The sequence below is a fragment of the Montipora capricornis genome, chromosome 5, assembly GCF_036669925.1.
Source record: "Montipora capricornis isolate CH-2021 chromosome 5, ASM3666992v2, whole genome shotgun sequence".
NCBI lineage: Eukaryota > Metazoa > Cnidaria > Anthozoa > Scleractinia > Acroporidae > Montipora > Montipora capricornis.
Window position 1 is genome coordinate 587,501 of NC_090887.1, and position 15,000 is coordinate 602,500.

Sequence of the window (15,000 nt, forward strand, 5' to 3'; positions counted from 1 at the left end):
AAAGGAACCTGCTCACTGTGTAATATAAAGAACATCTGCATTTGCTTATAAGGTGATTGCATCATACTGAAGTTACAGTAAAGTAATTGTTGGCAGAGGGGAGTAGTGCATGTTAATTTCTAGGATAAAGACTTGATCTCCAGCCTAAAGGACCAAATTTACTGGCAAAGTCAAAAAGTATTCAAGGGTGAAATTCATAAAGCAGATGACAAACTTAACCTTGCGACTTAATTAAGTTTCCCTCAAGAAAGGGCAAACAAAGGTACAAAGTAAAAAAAAAATCCATAGCAAAGAAATAAGATACACTGTATTAAGCCCATGGTTAGTACGTTCAAACACACTGGATCCTCACAAAAATGTCATGTACAAATCAGTATTTGGTTTACGAATACACAGCATGGGATATTTCAAACCAAAGAATGACCTTGTTTCCCGTGAAGTGAGCCAAAAAAGCCAAGAGTGAACCTTTATAGGTTAGTTTTGATAGCAAATTAACAGATGTAAGTCAGTGGCCTTTCATTCCAGTGACCCTACAAAAATACAATAATTTTATCTACTAAAATATATCAGGAACGTGTCACACTTTCTAGAATGTTTCTTTTGTTTTTTCAATGAATCAGTTCAGTTCACTTTATTCACACTTCAAGCTATTTTATAGATTTAAGCCAATTTGAACATCCACTCCCATTAATTCTTAATTGGTACAAGATCAAGATTTATTGAGAAATCAATCAGTCAATCGGTCAAGTTGAGTATATTAATTTGACTTAAAATCTAATCAGGTATCTGAGGTATTGGCTTTTCTTTCTAGTGACCTAATGTTGCGTACGTGCTGCTTAAGAGCTTGAGACTACACAAAGTCAATATCCTTAAAAAAAACCTATCTTCTTAAACTAAATAGTTTTGGATAATTCCTTGAGAGGAGCTTAGATCTGAAGTTATAAAATTCCAGTAAAGTCATTTCCCAAGTGATACTGTATTAAATAATAAATTCAGTTCTGCTTGTTTATTTTGACCTCCTTTCAGGGAACGAGTCATCATTTATAATTAAACTTTAGAAAAACTTTATTACAGTATAATAATAACAACAACAATAATAATAATAATAATAATAATAATAATAATAATAATTTATAACCAGAGTGATATTGGTGGACTAATACAAAGTGGAATAAACTACTGACTTGCAAATTCTTAATTTGACGTTCTTTGGGTGATACACTGTACCTCTTAAAAGATCATGTTGCATGAAACCTAGTGATCTACCTCTACCTGACCTGGGATTACTTCTAGCAACGTCTGCATGCAATTTGACTTATCCTGGGAATCTGGATGTATGGCAGACATGGCCCCACACTGCCACACCTAAGCAACGAGTTATAGCCTGGTTTAACGTAACCCTAATGTCAAAAAAGACGACATTTAATGCATCTTGTCAAGAAAGACAAGATGACACTTACTAAGGTTCCAATAAGTGCCGTCACCTTCACATAGAAAAGGCTGAAGCAATCACGCCTCCACAACACAAAAAAGGACCATGCACATTATCAGTTTATGCAAACCTGAGACGAACTGTCCTACTGCGATCAAGTTAGTGTTTTTCTTGTTACCAGAATTACCAAGGCTGCTCATGATACAGTGTTATATGTATCAAAATGAACATGAAAATTACAGGGAACGAGTGCTTTTAATTTTAAACAACTGAAATCTTAGACAAAACTCTTTGGGAAAGTGTGACACACCACTGAAAAATGGTCATTCCTCTGTGTGATAAAAGATTAACTTCTCCATACCCCCCCCCCCCCCCCCAAATCCAATGTTGGTTTAGAAATGGCCAAAGGCTCGCACAGCAATTTACACCATGTTATCAACATTGATATGGGGAAGAGGGGGGCCAGTATGCTGGAACATTCCCAAGCTGAGTTTAGTCAGAGATTGTGGTTTCCCTTGTTCCGTAAACAACTGCAATTCCAACTGCACAAAGGAATGCAAACTATATTTTTTGCATTGATCACAAAACTTAATCGTGTAAATTAGATGATACTCTATGAAAAATGATACTTTTATAAAATTAATGTAATCTTTAATTAATGTCATCATTATGAAACTTGCAACACTTTGTCAATCTAAACCAACTTTTTTCAACTTTATAAACTTTACAACAGAACAGAGACAACTTTTCCTGTAGTTACTTAAAGGGAAAAAACCCTTTGGAATAGGACGTGACAACCTATGTAATGGATACTTAAAACCTTTGTAGGCCACGGGCCAAAAATATCTTCAGGTCCAAAGTGCATGAAAGATAAGGCCTCGCACGCCTGGAATTCTTCTAAGTAGTATGCCCAGGTTGGTTATAGTGAAAACGTGCACCCCAAAAAGACACATTAAAAAATTGTCTTTAAAGAAAAAGAAAAAAAACAACTAGGGTTTTCTTAGGAGTAGATGATTATATCTGATGATCTTATTCCTGAAGGTACTGCTCAGTTTTTCACGTTCTGTTAAAAGGGCTTTGTCTTGCAGCTTAGAAGCTTCATTAATACATAACCAGTCACTGAAACCCTCTTCAGGTGACTAATGGCAAAGTCTTGCAGATCAGAGCAAGCTGGTTTGCAACTACATGGTGTATGTACTCAAACAAGATGAAAAAAAGTTTAAAATACGAGCCCTAGCTATGTCAGCTACTCTGACAGTTCTATACATCTGTATAAAGCTAAAGCTAAACCTAAACCTGATTGTTTGGCAAAAAAACAGGATCCTGCTCGCTGTGTAAAGAACATCTGCATTTGCTTAGGTGATTGCATCATTCCGCAATAATATTACAATACAATGTTGGCAGAGGAGAACAGTGCATGTTAATTTCTACGATAAAGACTTCATCTCCAGCCTAAGGTCCAAATTTACTGGCAAAGGGTGAAATTCATAAAGCTGATTATATGTACAAACTTAAGTTTGTGGCTTCCATTTCCTCCAGGAAAGGGCAAACAAAAGGTACAAAGTAAACCAAAATCAAAAGAAAAGAAATAAGATACACTGTATTAAGCCCATGGTTACTACGTTCAAACATACTGGATCCTCACAAAAACATGATGTAAAAATCAGTAAATTTAGTTTACGAATACACAGCATGGGATATTTCAAAAACAAAGAATCAATTATATCCCACAAAGTGAGCCCAAAAGGCAAGAGTGTTTTATGGGTTTATTTTAATTGTGAAATTTGCAGATGCAAGTGACTGACCTTTCATTCCCGTGACCCTAAAAAAAAATTATCTCCTAAATTATATCAGGAACGTGTTGCACTTTCTAGAATGTTTCTTTTGCTTTTTCTTTGCATCATTTTAGTTGAGTTCATTTTATTCACACTTCATGCTATTTTACAAGTTTAAACCCATTTAAACACTCACTCCAGTTAATTCTTAATTGGTGTAAGATCAAGATTCATTGAGAAATCAAACTAGAAATCAATCAATCAGTCAGGTTGAGTATATTAATTTAACTTAAAATCTAATCAGTAATCTGGGGTATTGGCCATTTTTCCATTGACCTGGTTGTCTGCCTGTTGCTCAAGAGCTTGAGACTAGACAATATCCTTAAAACTCCCATCTTCTTAAACTAAATAGTTTTAGAATATGGATAATTCCTTGAGAGGAGCTTAAAGACCTGAATTTATTCCACTTTTGTCATTTCGCAAGTGATATTAACTTATAAATTCAGTTCTGCATGTTTATCTTGACCTCCTTTTCAGGAAACGAGTCATCATTAGTTATTAAACTTTAGAAAAACATTATTACAGTTTAATAATTATTTATAACCAGAGCAACATTAGTGGACTAATACAAAGAAGTGGAATAAACTACTGACTTGCAAATTGTTAAATTGACTTCCTTTGGGTGATACACTGTTCCTCTAAAAAAGATCATGTTGCACGAAACCTGGTGATCTACCTGACCTGGGATTACTTCTAGAAAGTTTTCCATGCAATTTGACTCATCCTAGGAATCTGGATGTATGGCAGACATGGCCACTGGTACACCTTAGCAACGAGTTATAGCCTGGTTTAAAATACTCTTGTCAAGAAAAACAAGATGACAGTTACTGAGGCCAAAATATGTGCCTTCACTCTCACATCGAAAAGGCTGAAGCCATCATGCCTCCATAACACCACATGCACACCATCAGTTTAAAAATAGATCATAGGGTGTTCATGCATTCCAATAATTATTTGGTTAGAGATACCTAGAAACACAGTCATTGCAAATGTAAGTGGTTTACCCTGTAAGAAACCACAAAAAGGAAGTAGAGTTTAGAACTGATGTTCTTATGGTATCAGTCAGTGATCGGGTTTACCCTTACAGAGCATCAGCTGATACAAAGGACGCACAATAACTTTCAGTATAAACATTTGGCCTCAAATTTCTCCAAAACTAAAAAATAGGAAAAAGAATTTTGCTGTGTATATCAGCAAAGGATAATCCCACATATTAGCTTAAACACAAAAAACAAACCATTAATTAAAGGTCCTCTTCCCCATTCTAATTATTCTGTGCTAAAACAGCCTAAGTTGGTTCTCATTTTTGGATGGGGCATACTTTAAATGAAACCTGTTAATACCACTCCAATAATCAATTTTCCAAGTTGTTGATAAATTTTTGTCTCGCCTCTCTTGCACAATGGCCATTTAAGAAGGCGTGACCATTATTTTATTCATCTAAGCAACCCAAGTGATTGGAAACAACAAAATGTCCTCTTGAGGAATAATCATTGTTTACCATGACAAAACTAGTAAACATACCACACGACAGTGGACCTCTATATATTGCACAGTTACTTATAAGAATAATGCAACAGACAGATGGAAAAAAATGCCATTGTCGAGCTCTTGTTTTCCTGGTTCACAAAAACAGATCGTGCATATCAAGTTTCCTTGCAACGAAATTTACGTCTTGGAATCGACAAAGACAGTCCACGGGCAAAAAAAGAATTGGTTAAGATTACCTAATGTTACAAAAAGGGGATCCCACATGGGAATTACTTTAAAAGGTTTTTTTTTTCAGGATGGTAATTTAACACGAACTTGTTGTAAACAATAGTATCTCTGAAAATTTGCAAAACTGAGCTTGCTCGAAAAAAAAAAAAAAGAAGATATACCGGTTTCTGCCACGGTCATAACCACTGCTACGTCTAAAAAACTCTAAAGAAATTTGTCATTGAGTTCTCGAATTGAAGCGAAAAATGCCACTGGTATCACAGTGAAATATCAAGGAAGAGGATGTCACGTACCAAATACTCGCTTCACGAAAACGCCGAGTCAAGAGGAGTTGGTTTTTAATCTTTATTGAGAGTGAAATTAAATTTTGAGAGACCAGCAGATACTTTAATTGTGTACTAATTTCACAGTTTACTGTTTATAATCTCGCCCTTTTGAAGTGAAATTCAATTTACGAGGTCCATGTTTGCCAGAGGTGTTTTTCATTAATAGCACACAATAGGATTGAGGTCATCTAATATCGTATGTCCTTGTACATGTGTTACCGAAGCGCGAAGCTTCACGAAACACAAACACAAAAGGATTCCTGCATACAAAGCAAAAAGGGAGCTTCAAAAGGTCGAGAACTTCCTTTACATGTCAATCATTGATTGCATGCAGCAAGACACAACCTGAATAAGGTAGATTGAGCGTTTTACAATATTTAACAAATCGATCCACCCCCCAAAGTACTTATTGTTTTCAACCAAAAGCTTGTTTATTACCCAGTTTCCGAGACGAATCCAAACAGAACGAGTCATCCGCTCACAAAAAAAAACGAATCCTAATGAAAAAAGCTTAAATTAAAAAAAGATGGTTCAAAGGTGATACGAAGAATAGGTCAGGCAGGTTTCCAACGAACTCTTCCAGCAAATAAAATGGCAAACTTGTTTTGCTTATCATATAAAAATAATAATTAGGACCTTTTCCTGGAGTCACCCCCTTTTTCTAAAAAATGCATTGTTCACGTTCTTATGAAATTTATAGGATTCTTCGTTTAGGTCATAAAATAAAGTCGATTGAGCGTGTTCCCATCCAAAAACTCTCCCTCTTCATATATTTTTCAGAAATAGTGCCTTAAAATCGTTACATCTTTTAATTTCTCACGGGATTTCATGCCCATTCTAAAAAAATGAGTTTTTCTTAAAAATCCACTTCTGCAACCATGACAAGAGGAGCTTATATCTGATCTTACCTCCGAATTTGCTCTAAGAGGCTGGCTACTTCTGTACAAAGCGCTATAGCTCCTTTTAGTCCACGTTTGCGAGTTGCCCTAAGAACAATTGCTACGGCTCTTCTTGCAGTCCCTCTGTCTTGCTCATTGCTCTGGAGACGTTCAACGACTTTCCCTGAGAAGAATATGAAATGGTCACGAATATGTTAGTTAACGAAGCATTTCACGGGCGGAAATCAGAGAACATTATCAAAGCTGCAAGCGCGGCAGAGGAAGACCAACAAACTAAAACAGCTGATCAAAATTTACCCAAAGTTTCCTCATTTGGAACTCTAACTTGGCCCGTAAGCTGTTCGAAATTTGTCCAACCAGGTCTCGGAGCAGGACGCGATCTGCGATGAAGGCTTGAACGATTTTCAGAGTGCGAGCTACTTCCACTACCACTACCAGCAGAGTCCGCCATATCGACGTACGTGACCTCCTCAAGATTTGTCATGTGAAGTTTTTTACTCACAGATTTTGCACGATCTTCAATAAATAGCAACCTTTAAGTTTTGTCAGCATTGTACACACCACCTGGCAAGAGAAACCAAGGATTTCTTTAAAAAAAGTTCTATCAGGCCGTCGAAATCACTTCTGAAAAATCCCGAAAAAATGAAACCAAAACTGTTGAAGCTGTCAGATTAAACAACAAGATCTGAGCCCGCGATTCGCTTGATCACATTTGTCAAAAACAATATGGCTGATAGGCGATGACTTGATATCATTCTAATTTTTGCCTGTTTTCTGGTCCATTCGATCAGGTAAGATGCGACTTGAACTCTTAACGTGTGAAAGTAGACATTTTGTTGAATTCCAAATTCGTTTTTACTTGAGAGTTGATGGCGAAGTTGCGCTAAGGTCGCACTTTTAATAATAGGTTACAAGACATTTAAGCTTAGTCCAAAGTTAAACTGAATACTTCAAGTGTTAATAATTGTTGGTGTAAAAATTAGCAAAAAATGCACTTTTTTCTTTTCGAGTTGGTTATGTTGGTTATTATCGATTACTAACGAGGGGACTTGTAAAGCTTAACAAGCTAGTTTCAGCCAAAAATTTAGTTCAACAACTTGACTCTAGATCTGCGTTAAATTCTGTTGTCAAACAAAGTTCCGGCATAAATGTAAAGAAGATCAGGCAAACTACATCAACATAGTACCGGATTTCCATGAAGCTTAGCTGATTATAAAGTCTGCTCATCCTAGGGGTAAAAACCTGTGTAACTCACAGATAACGTACCAGAAGGAAAAAACTTCAAACAATAACCTAACCCTACTTAGAGCTAACAAAACAAAGAGATGTTTCGCAGGTTTTTACATAGAGGTAAACTCATAAAATCAGATCAGATGAATTTCTTGTGATGCTTTGTTACAAGAATTTCTCTACAGTGATCTGGCCACCACTTTGACAATTTTTTGTGGTTTACTCTTTTGAAGAAAATTATTTCACGTTTTCAGATGGGCACCTTCATAACAAAATGAAATGTTTTGAATTTACTAGAAAGTCCCTTTACTGTTTTCTTGGTGGACTTACGGTTTAGGTCTTGGGAATGAACAGAATGAAAAAAAAGTTTGAAGATGAAAGAAACGAGAAAGTGAGTGTTGCCCCAGGATGAAATATAAGTTAAAGTTCTACATTGCATTCTTAAACTAGCGAATCTTTGACATCATTTTCACCTCGATCCAGCTCTCTCAAGATTTTAAAGTTAGTAATCACAGACCATCAAATAGGAAAATTCCTGTTAAGATAAACAGGTGTCGTTTTTAGATCAAAGCTTAAAAGTTGGGTAACTTTGTGTTTAGTTAATACAGTTTTGAAATCCAAAGAAAAAGAAGAACTGGTTTTTTGTTCATAGTAGCACTTTAAAAGTTGTTCTTCTGACATGTAAGTTTAGGGTCAATATTAGTGTTAATAGCTTTGTCTGAAGCTCATTCTACTTTCTGATGATTACTTTTTAAAATAGTTATCGTGATGGATACATTTCTAAAATAAAAGGGGATTTGTAGTAGCGGACTGGTCTTGTTGATGAATGTATGTGTATAACAAAACATCACTCACATGGAGAATTTACCTCTGTAAATGTATTATATACATGTATATATGTTATTTTCAAATGCACGTAATTATATCACTCCTGTGGTTACCTCCACATACGTGTAGTTGGAAGCAGGTCAATCACAAAGAAAAATATTCAGGTGTCTATAATCAGAGACGATTGTGTCAATTGTCTAGCTAAATGCGAGGATCACTTCAATCTCTTGTCTATAAGTGGCACTTCAAATACACATTTCTTTCATTTATTAGTCTTTTCACGGGAACACATGAGCCCAACAAATTGACCTGCTCCCAACTGTGTTGGTAGAGCATTGCACCAGCATTGCAGAGCTCGTGGGTTTGAATCCTGTAGGAGCCACTTGAAAAATATTCAGGTGTCTATAATCAGAGACGATAGCATAAATTGTCTAGCTAAATGCGAGGATCACTTCAATCTCTTGTCTAGAAGTGGCACTTCAAATACACATTTCTTTCATTTATTAGTCTTTTCACGGGAACACACGAGCCCAACAAACTGACCTGCTCCCAACTGTGTTGGTAGAGCATTGCACCAGCATTGCAGAGCTCCTGGGTTTGAATCCTGTAGGAGCCACTTGAAAAATATTCAGGTGTCTATAATCAGAGACGATTGCGTAAATTTTCTAGCTAAATGCGAGGATCACTTCAATCTCTTGTCTGTAAGTGGCACTTCAAATACACATTTCTTTCATTTATTAGTCCTTTCACCAGAACACATGAGCCCAACAAATTGACCTGCTCCCAACTGTGTTGGTAGAGCATTGCACCAGCATTGCAGAGCTGATGGGTTTGAATCCTGTAGGAGCCACTTGAAAAATATTCAGGTGTCTATAATCAGAGACGATTGCATAAATTGTCTAGCTAAATGCGAGGATCAATTCAATCTCTTGTCTAGAAGTGGCACTTCAAACACACATTTCTTTCATTTATTAGTCCTTTCACCAGAACACATGAGCCCAACAAATTGACCTGCTCCCAACTGTGTTGGTAGAGCATTGCACCAGCATTGCAGAGCTGATGGGTTCGAATCCTGTAGGAGCCACTTGAAAATATTCAGGTGTCTATAATCAGAGACGATTGCATAAATTGTCTAGCTAAATGCAGAGGATCACTTCAATCTCTTGTCTATAAGTGGCACTTCAAATACACATTTCTTGCATTGATTAGTCTTTTCACGGAAACACATGAGCCCAACAAATTGACCTGCTCCCAACTGTCTTGGTAGAGCATTGCACCAGCATTGCAGAGCTGATGGGTTCGAATCCTGTAGAAGCCACTTGAAATATTCAGGTGTCTATAATCGGAGACGATTGCATAAATTGTCTAGCTAAATGCCGAGGATCACTTCAATCTCTTGTCTATAATTGGCACTTCAAGTACACATTTCTTTCATTTATTAGTCTTTTCATGGGAACACATGAGCCCAACAAATTGACCTGTTCCCAACTGTGTTGGTAGAGCATTGCACCAGCATTGCAGAGCTGATGGGTTCGAATCCTGTAGGAGCCACTTGAAAATATTCAGGTGTCTATAATCAGAGATGATTGCATAAATTGTCTAGCTAAATGCCGAGGATCACTTCAATGTCTTGTCTATAATTGGCACTTCAAGTACACATTTCTTTCATTTATTAGTCTTTTCAGGGGAACACATGAGCCCAACAAATTGACCTGCTCCCAACTGTGTTGGTAGAGCATTGCACCAGCATTGCAGAGCTCATGGGTTCGAATCCTGTAGGAGCCACTTGAAAATATTCAGGTGTCTATAATCAGAGACGATTGCATAAATTGTCTAGCTAAATGCAGAGGATCACTTCAATCTCTTGTCTATGAGTGGCACTTCAAATACACATTTCTTTCATTTATTAGTCTTTTCACGGGAACACATGAGCCCAACAAATTGACCTGCTCCCAACTGTCTTGGTAGAGCATTGCACCAGCATTGCATTGATGGGTTCGAATCCTGTAGGAGCCACTTGAAAAATATTCAGGTGTCTATAACCAGCTAAGTGTGAGGATCACTTTAATCTTTTGTCCAGTTTATTTTCTGATGAGAAAAATGTGTCTCCAAGATTTTTAGTCTTTAATTTTGACTTGACTTTTTGCTTTTCTTTGGCATATTATTACAAGGTGAAGGCATTTTGATGGGCAAAAATTATGACCTGGGTTGGTATTTAATTGCAGATTATTGTTAATTGGCTTTTGAACAACTGCCTTGTGGGAAACATTACCTTATTGGACGATTGTAGTATCGTGGAGTATCTTTACAAGTTTCACTGTATTTTGGTGAGCCCTTAGGGTGAGTCAAAATACCAGAGACAAGTAAAAATATAATTGCACAATACTAAACACTAAATCATCCAATAAGCTATGTATTATCCAATGCTTTCACACTATATTTTTAGCAAGTGAATTGTAAACAACCAAGATTTATATGTGAGAAGTGCAGGCAAACCTTAGCACCTCAACTAGTCAAACCGGTTTTTTACTGTGTAAATAACTAACTCTACAAATATCGTGGAATATTTGTACTAATTTCTCGTGCGTTCTGTACAATAACTAATACAGTTGGATAATAATGCCAGTCATTGCTTCTTAAAGATAAAGGCAGCAAGCCAGAAAAATTGATGAACCTAACAAGTAGAACTATAGGCAAAGGTTTAACTGTTTTTCTGTTGTTTTCAACTTAATTCCTAAACAGAGAACACAAACCCCTGCAGGCTGGCAATCCAAACTCAACAAAAGAACGGGTGCATTGAACAGAATCCCACAAATGTGTGGTGGGTCAGTACCTGGTGAATAGTTCCTCCAGTCCTTATTCAGGAAGACAGGAAAAGTTGACCCTTAATCCAGAGTGGTTTACAATGTAAACCACTGTTTTCCGTCTGACGTATTGGTAAAATATTGCTCGTATTTTCAAAGTATCACTGCAAAAATCATAACATTCTGTTGAAATATGGGTGAAGATCAGTATCTCTAAAGGAAGACCTCTTCCAAGAATATTGAATCATGTTTGTTATAGGATGTTGTTTTATAATAATTAGTACAGGAAGGAAGTCATTGAGCTTTACATTTCTTTGATAATTATTGTAGAAGCTTGAACTTTGTGAAATTGCATTTGATAACCTTGACATTTCTCCCCAAAAAAACCAGTTCCTTTACATCAGTGTTTTCAAAAGGTTTTGCATTGTGAAGCCAATAGCAAAGTTATAAATAAATAGCTGCCTTGTTAGTGCTCTACATTATAAATTATTTTGTATGGAAACAAAAATTTAATAAGCACTGCAAATCTTTACTACAGGCATCATTTTTATCTCAAACCTTATTCTTTTTTGTAACAAATGACATTCTATAGAGTTATTTGCTATGACTCTTAATTAAAGGAAGCCGGAAGTCTTTTATTTGAAGGTTTGTATTGGACCTTGCACTGTATCTTCAGGGTTGTTGAAATGACTTTGTGATCAAAGGAGAAGGTAACAAAACAGATGACACAGGACTTGTTTGTTTTTGCTGTAGGCTGTTAAAATTTCAAAAACTTTTAAAGGAGCCAACAACATCCCAGGTTGAAGACCTGTTTTGATAATCCTGTACCAGTTCATTTCTTGGAATGCAAGCTACCCACTTTACATATGCAAGTATTAAAAAAGAGCAAAACCAGGTTATTCAAGTATTTTCTGGACAAATCCACGGGTGCTGTGAAATAGTAGGAAAAATGAGCAGGCATCCTATGTTCTATACATAGGTCCTATGACAAAAAAATCTGAAATGCAGAAGCATTTTACACACAGTGAGAGTTGAAGATGATACTGCTCACACTGGAACTCAAATTGATGGGGTCATATGCGAACATAATTGGAAGTTTGAAGAGATTATCTGTGTGAATTGTGAAGACTCACTTTTTTTACTTTAAACTTAGCATGTCAAAGTCAGCCTCAAAACACAAGAGAAAAGCAGGAAAACGAGCCAAAGCCAGGATACAACAAATCAAGGAAAATGGCGTCAACCTGGAAGCTATTGAGATGAAAGATCCATCTGCTCTCCTTAGAGAACAACTACAGGAAGCCAAAAGTAAAAAGGTGAGGGTCGGCCCACTAAAAGAGGTAGAAAACAGCCTCAAAAGGTTATGAAAATATCCAAGGCAAATTAACAAATTTTATTCAAGTGTCAACTGTATTTAGCACTGGAGCAATAATTGGGGACATTTTACAGGAGTGACAAAGGTAAATCAAATAAACCGTAGGTTGGTTTGGAGGAGAGGGAAAAACCAGAGTACCTCTACCCCTAGAAAACCCCCCTTGAATCAGAGTAGAGAACCAACAAATGCAACCACATGTGATGCTGAGTCTGGGAATTGAAGCCAGGTCACATTGGTGAGGTGAGTGCAACTGCACCATCCCTGCACCTGCAACTCCTCGAGTGCTCTCAAAACTGCACTATCCCTGCGCCTGCAGCAATTTTTGCCCATAACATATTTAACCTTCCTTCCACAGGTAGTGTTTGTTAATAAATTATTTATCAGGATTAAGCAGTATTTTCCTTAAACACTGGGTATCATTCTCTACAAGTTGATTCTATGATTATTATGTGCTATGAAATCCTTATCATTGTGTTACTGTTCAGATGAAAATTCCTATATATACAGAGTGCTCAGTCCTTTTCTGCAAGGCTTGGTACCATGCTTTTTAAGATTGCTGAAAGTTCTTGTTAGTAATCAACTGGCAACCATTATGAAACACATTAGAACTTCCCTTGATGGGCAGGAAACCAGCAGCATCTAAGTGAATAAAAGCAACTGACAACTCTTATCCTGTGTTCCTGTCATAGTTTATTACACTGTCATAATGAAGAAGCATTTGTCTCCAGCCAATGTTACCATAGTTCCATTTCTCAACTACCACAGCAGCTGTACAATGTAGTTGTCATAATAATGTGTGATTTTTTTTGATGATTGTACTCTTCACTATTTCAAGTTTTTTGATTTTCAAACTATTTATGCCAGTATCTTCTGGTTGCAGAAGACAAATCTTTATTCTGTGAATGGGTCAGTCTTAAAGAGCCCTTACCATTTTTTTTTAAAGAAAGCTGTCCTCTCATTCACGAAATTAAGTGACGTTGTTTATTTTTCCTGCATGCGTACATCATTCACAAAGCATGTTTTTTGTTTCTTGCAAAGAATTCATGGAATGGTAGATTCACATTATTATAATAATATTTAATATAATTTACAATGTATTATTGCCTTTAGTAGGCTTTCTGTAAGAACGTTATAGTCAATGCAAAGGAAATTAGGAAACATGTAAAAATGTCACTTGAAAGTGTCAACTACAGTGTACACGAACCCTTGGAATCAGAAAGCATTTTGTGTTCTCTCCTTATGAAGGTGCAACCTTTGAAATTTGTGCCATGTTTAAGTTACATAATTGCACAGAAAATGTCAAATACAAATTTTGAAAGAGAGCAATGTTATTGTTAATCAACATGAAGTACATTTAGATGTACATGTATTATTTTACTTACAGAAGAAAACTCACGTCTTGTAGCTAAGGAAAACTGTGTTGGTATTAACTTGTCAGGGGCACCCAACGTCAATTTTCGGAAAATATCTGTTCGGAAGACGATTTGAGGTCTAGAATTTTCGGAACATTTGTTGTAAAATTTCTTGCTTGCCTGCCTGTCCTAGGATTTTCGAACATCTCAAAAATGGTATAATTGCCCATTTTTAACGGATTTTTACCTCTAAAAGGTCACCTAGAATTTTCGGGAGCCTTTTTTCTGGCTAAAATTTTCGAAAAAGTAAGTTTTGATCCCTAAAATTTTCGGACCACTAGACTTTCAGCTAGGAAATCCGAACAGATGAAAAATATTTAGGGGATAAAAATATGCCTATATCTACAGTTTAAATACTAAAATAGGTTAAACAATGCTATGTTTAAGTGGTTTTGAACTATATTCTCGTTGGGTGCCCCTGACTTGTGCAAACACTTGTAGCAACTGGGAGGTGGAGCAGAAGACTTTCATTGAGGAGGTTGTTTTGGCAAGTTATTTATCCAATCAATCACAGTCATTGTGAGCACCACTTGGAGCAACCGTGTCAATTGGATTTCATGGGAATCGTAAACAAACACCATTTCTCTGGGCATTTTTCCTCAATGCAATTGTCTGCCGATGATGAGCAAAAAGGCTTTCTGTACATTTTCAATTTAAACTTGCTGTGCATTGACTAGATTAATGAGCCACAAACAGCATATGTTTCATTACTCCCTCCTTGGTGACACCAAGGCGGATGTAAAGAAGGTCGCTTTTCGAATTCAAGTGTCAAGTTTCCAACATAATGGACTTTAATCTAGAGTAGAGGCAGGTGATAGTTTCCGGTCAAAACTTCTTTCAATTATTTCTTTGTTATGTTATTTTTTGTACTATTTTGGATGAGAGAGGCCGAGATGAGTGTTATCCCGTAATAATGGTAATGCTTTGATACTGTCGCATTTTATTTAACTAACCCCTCTTCTTGTGTCAATACTCTGTTTTGCAGTGTTAAAAGCTCACTGTTTCTTTGCACGCATCCGAGCAGACAGTTAAATGTCACAATGTGAACGCCTTTTACTTAGTTTGTATTTTGTAGTTCAGTACCGCACAACGGTGACTCAGTTGGTTGAGCACCGGGCTGCCATGCGGGAGGTGGTGAGGAGA

At 36.6% G+C, this 15,000-nt stretch overlaps 2 protein-coding genes across 5 annotated transcripts in view; one reads left to right on the forward strand and one right to left on the reverse strand.

The window, feature by feature from the left end:
* The window catches only part of LOC138048983 (centrosome-associated protein 350-like), a 36,368-nt gene extending 29,673 nt beyond the window's left edge, over nucleotides 1–6,695 (reverse strand). Inside the window, exons 1-2 of the mRNA XM_068895063.1 lie at nucleotides 6,509–6,695; nucleotides 6,221–6,374 (exon numbers count right to left, since the gene is read on the reverse strand). Of these exons, the coding sequence (XP_068751164.1) occupies nucleotides 6,221–6,374; nucleotides 6,509–6,695 (341 nt within the window). The remainder of the gene's footprint in view (nucleotides 1–6,220; nucleotides 6,375–6,508) is intronic.
* The window catches only part of LOC138048988 (partner of Y14 and mago-like), a 32,265-nt gene continuing 22,487 nt past the window's right edge, over nucleotides 5,223–15,000 (forward strand). The window contains exons 1-3 of one of the 4 annotated variants that reach the window (XM_068895072.1): nucleotides 6,897–7,002; nucleotides 11,012–11,206; nucleotides 12,227–12,386. In XM_068895072.1, coding sequence (XP_068751173.1) covers nucleotides 12,228–12,386 — 159 coding nt within the window. In that variant the 5' untranslated portion in view covers nucleotides 6,897–7,002; nucleotides 11,012–11,206; nucleotide 12,227. Of the gene's footprint in view, nucleotides 5,667–6,867; nucleotides 7,003–7,778; nucleotides 7,833–11,011; nucleotides 11,207–12,226; nucleotides 12,387–15,000 lie in introns of those variants that run through there. The other 3 variants (XM_068895069.1, XM_068895071.1, XM_068895070.1) reach the window with 3 other exon arrangements.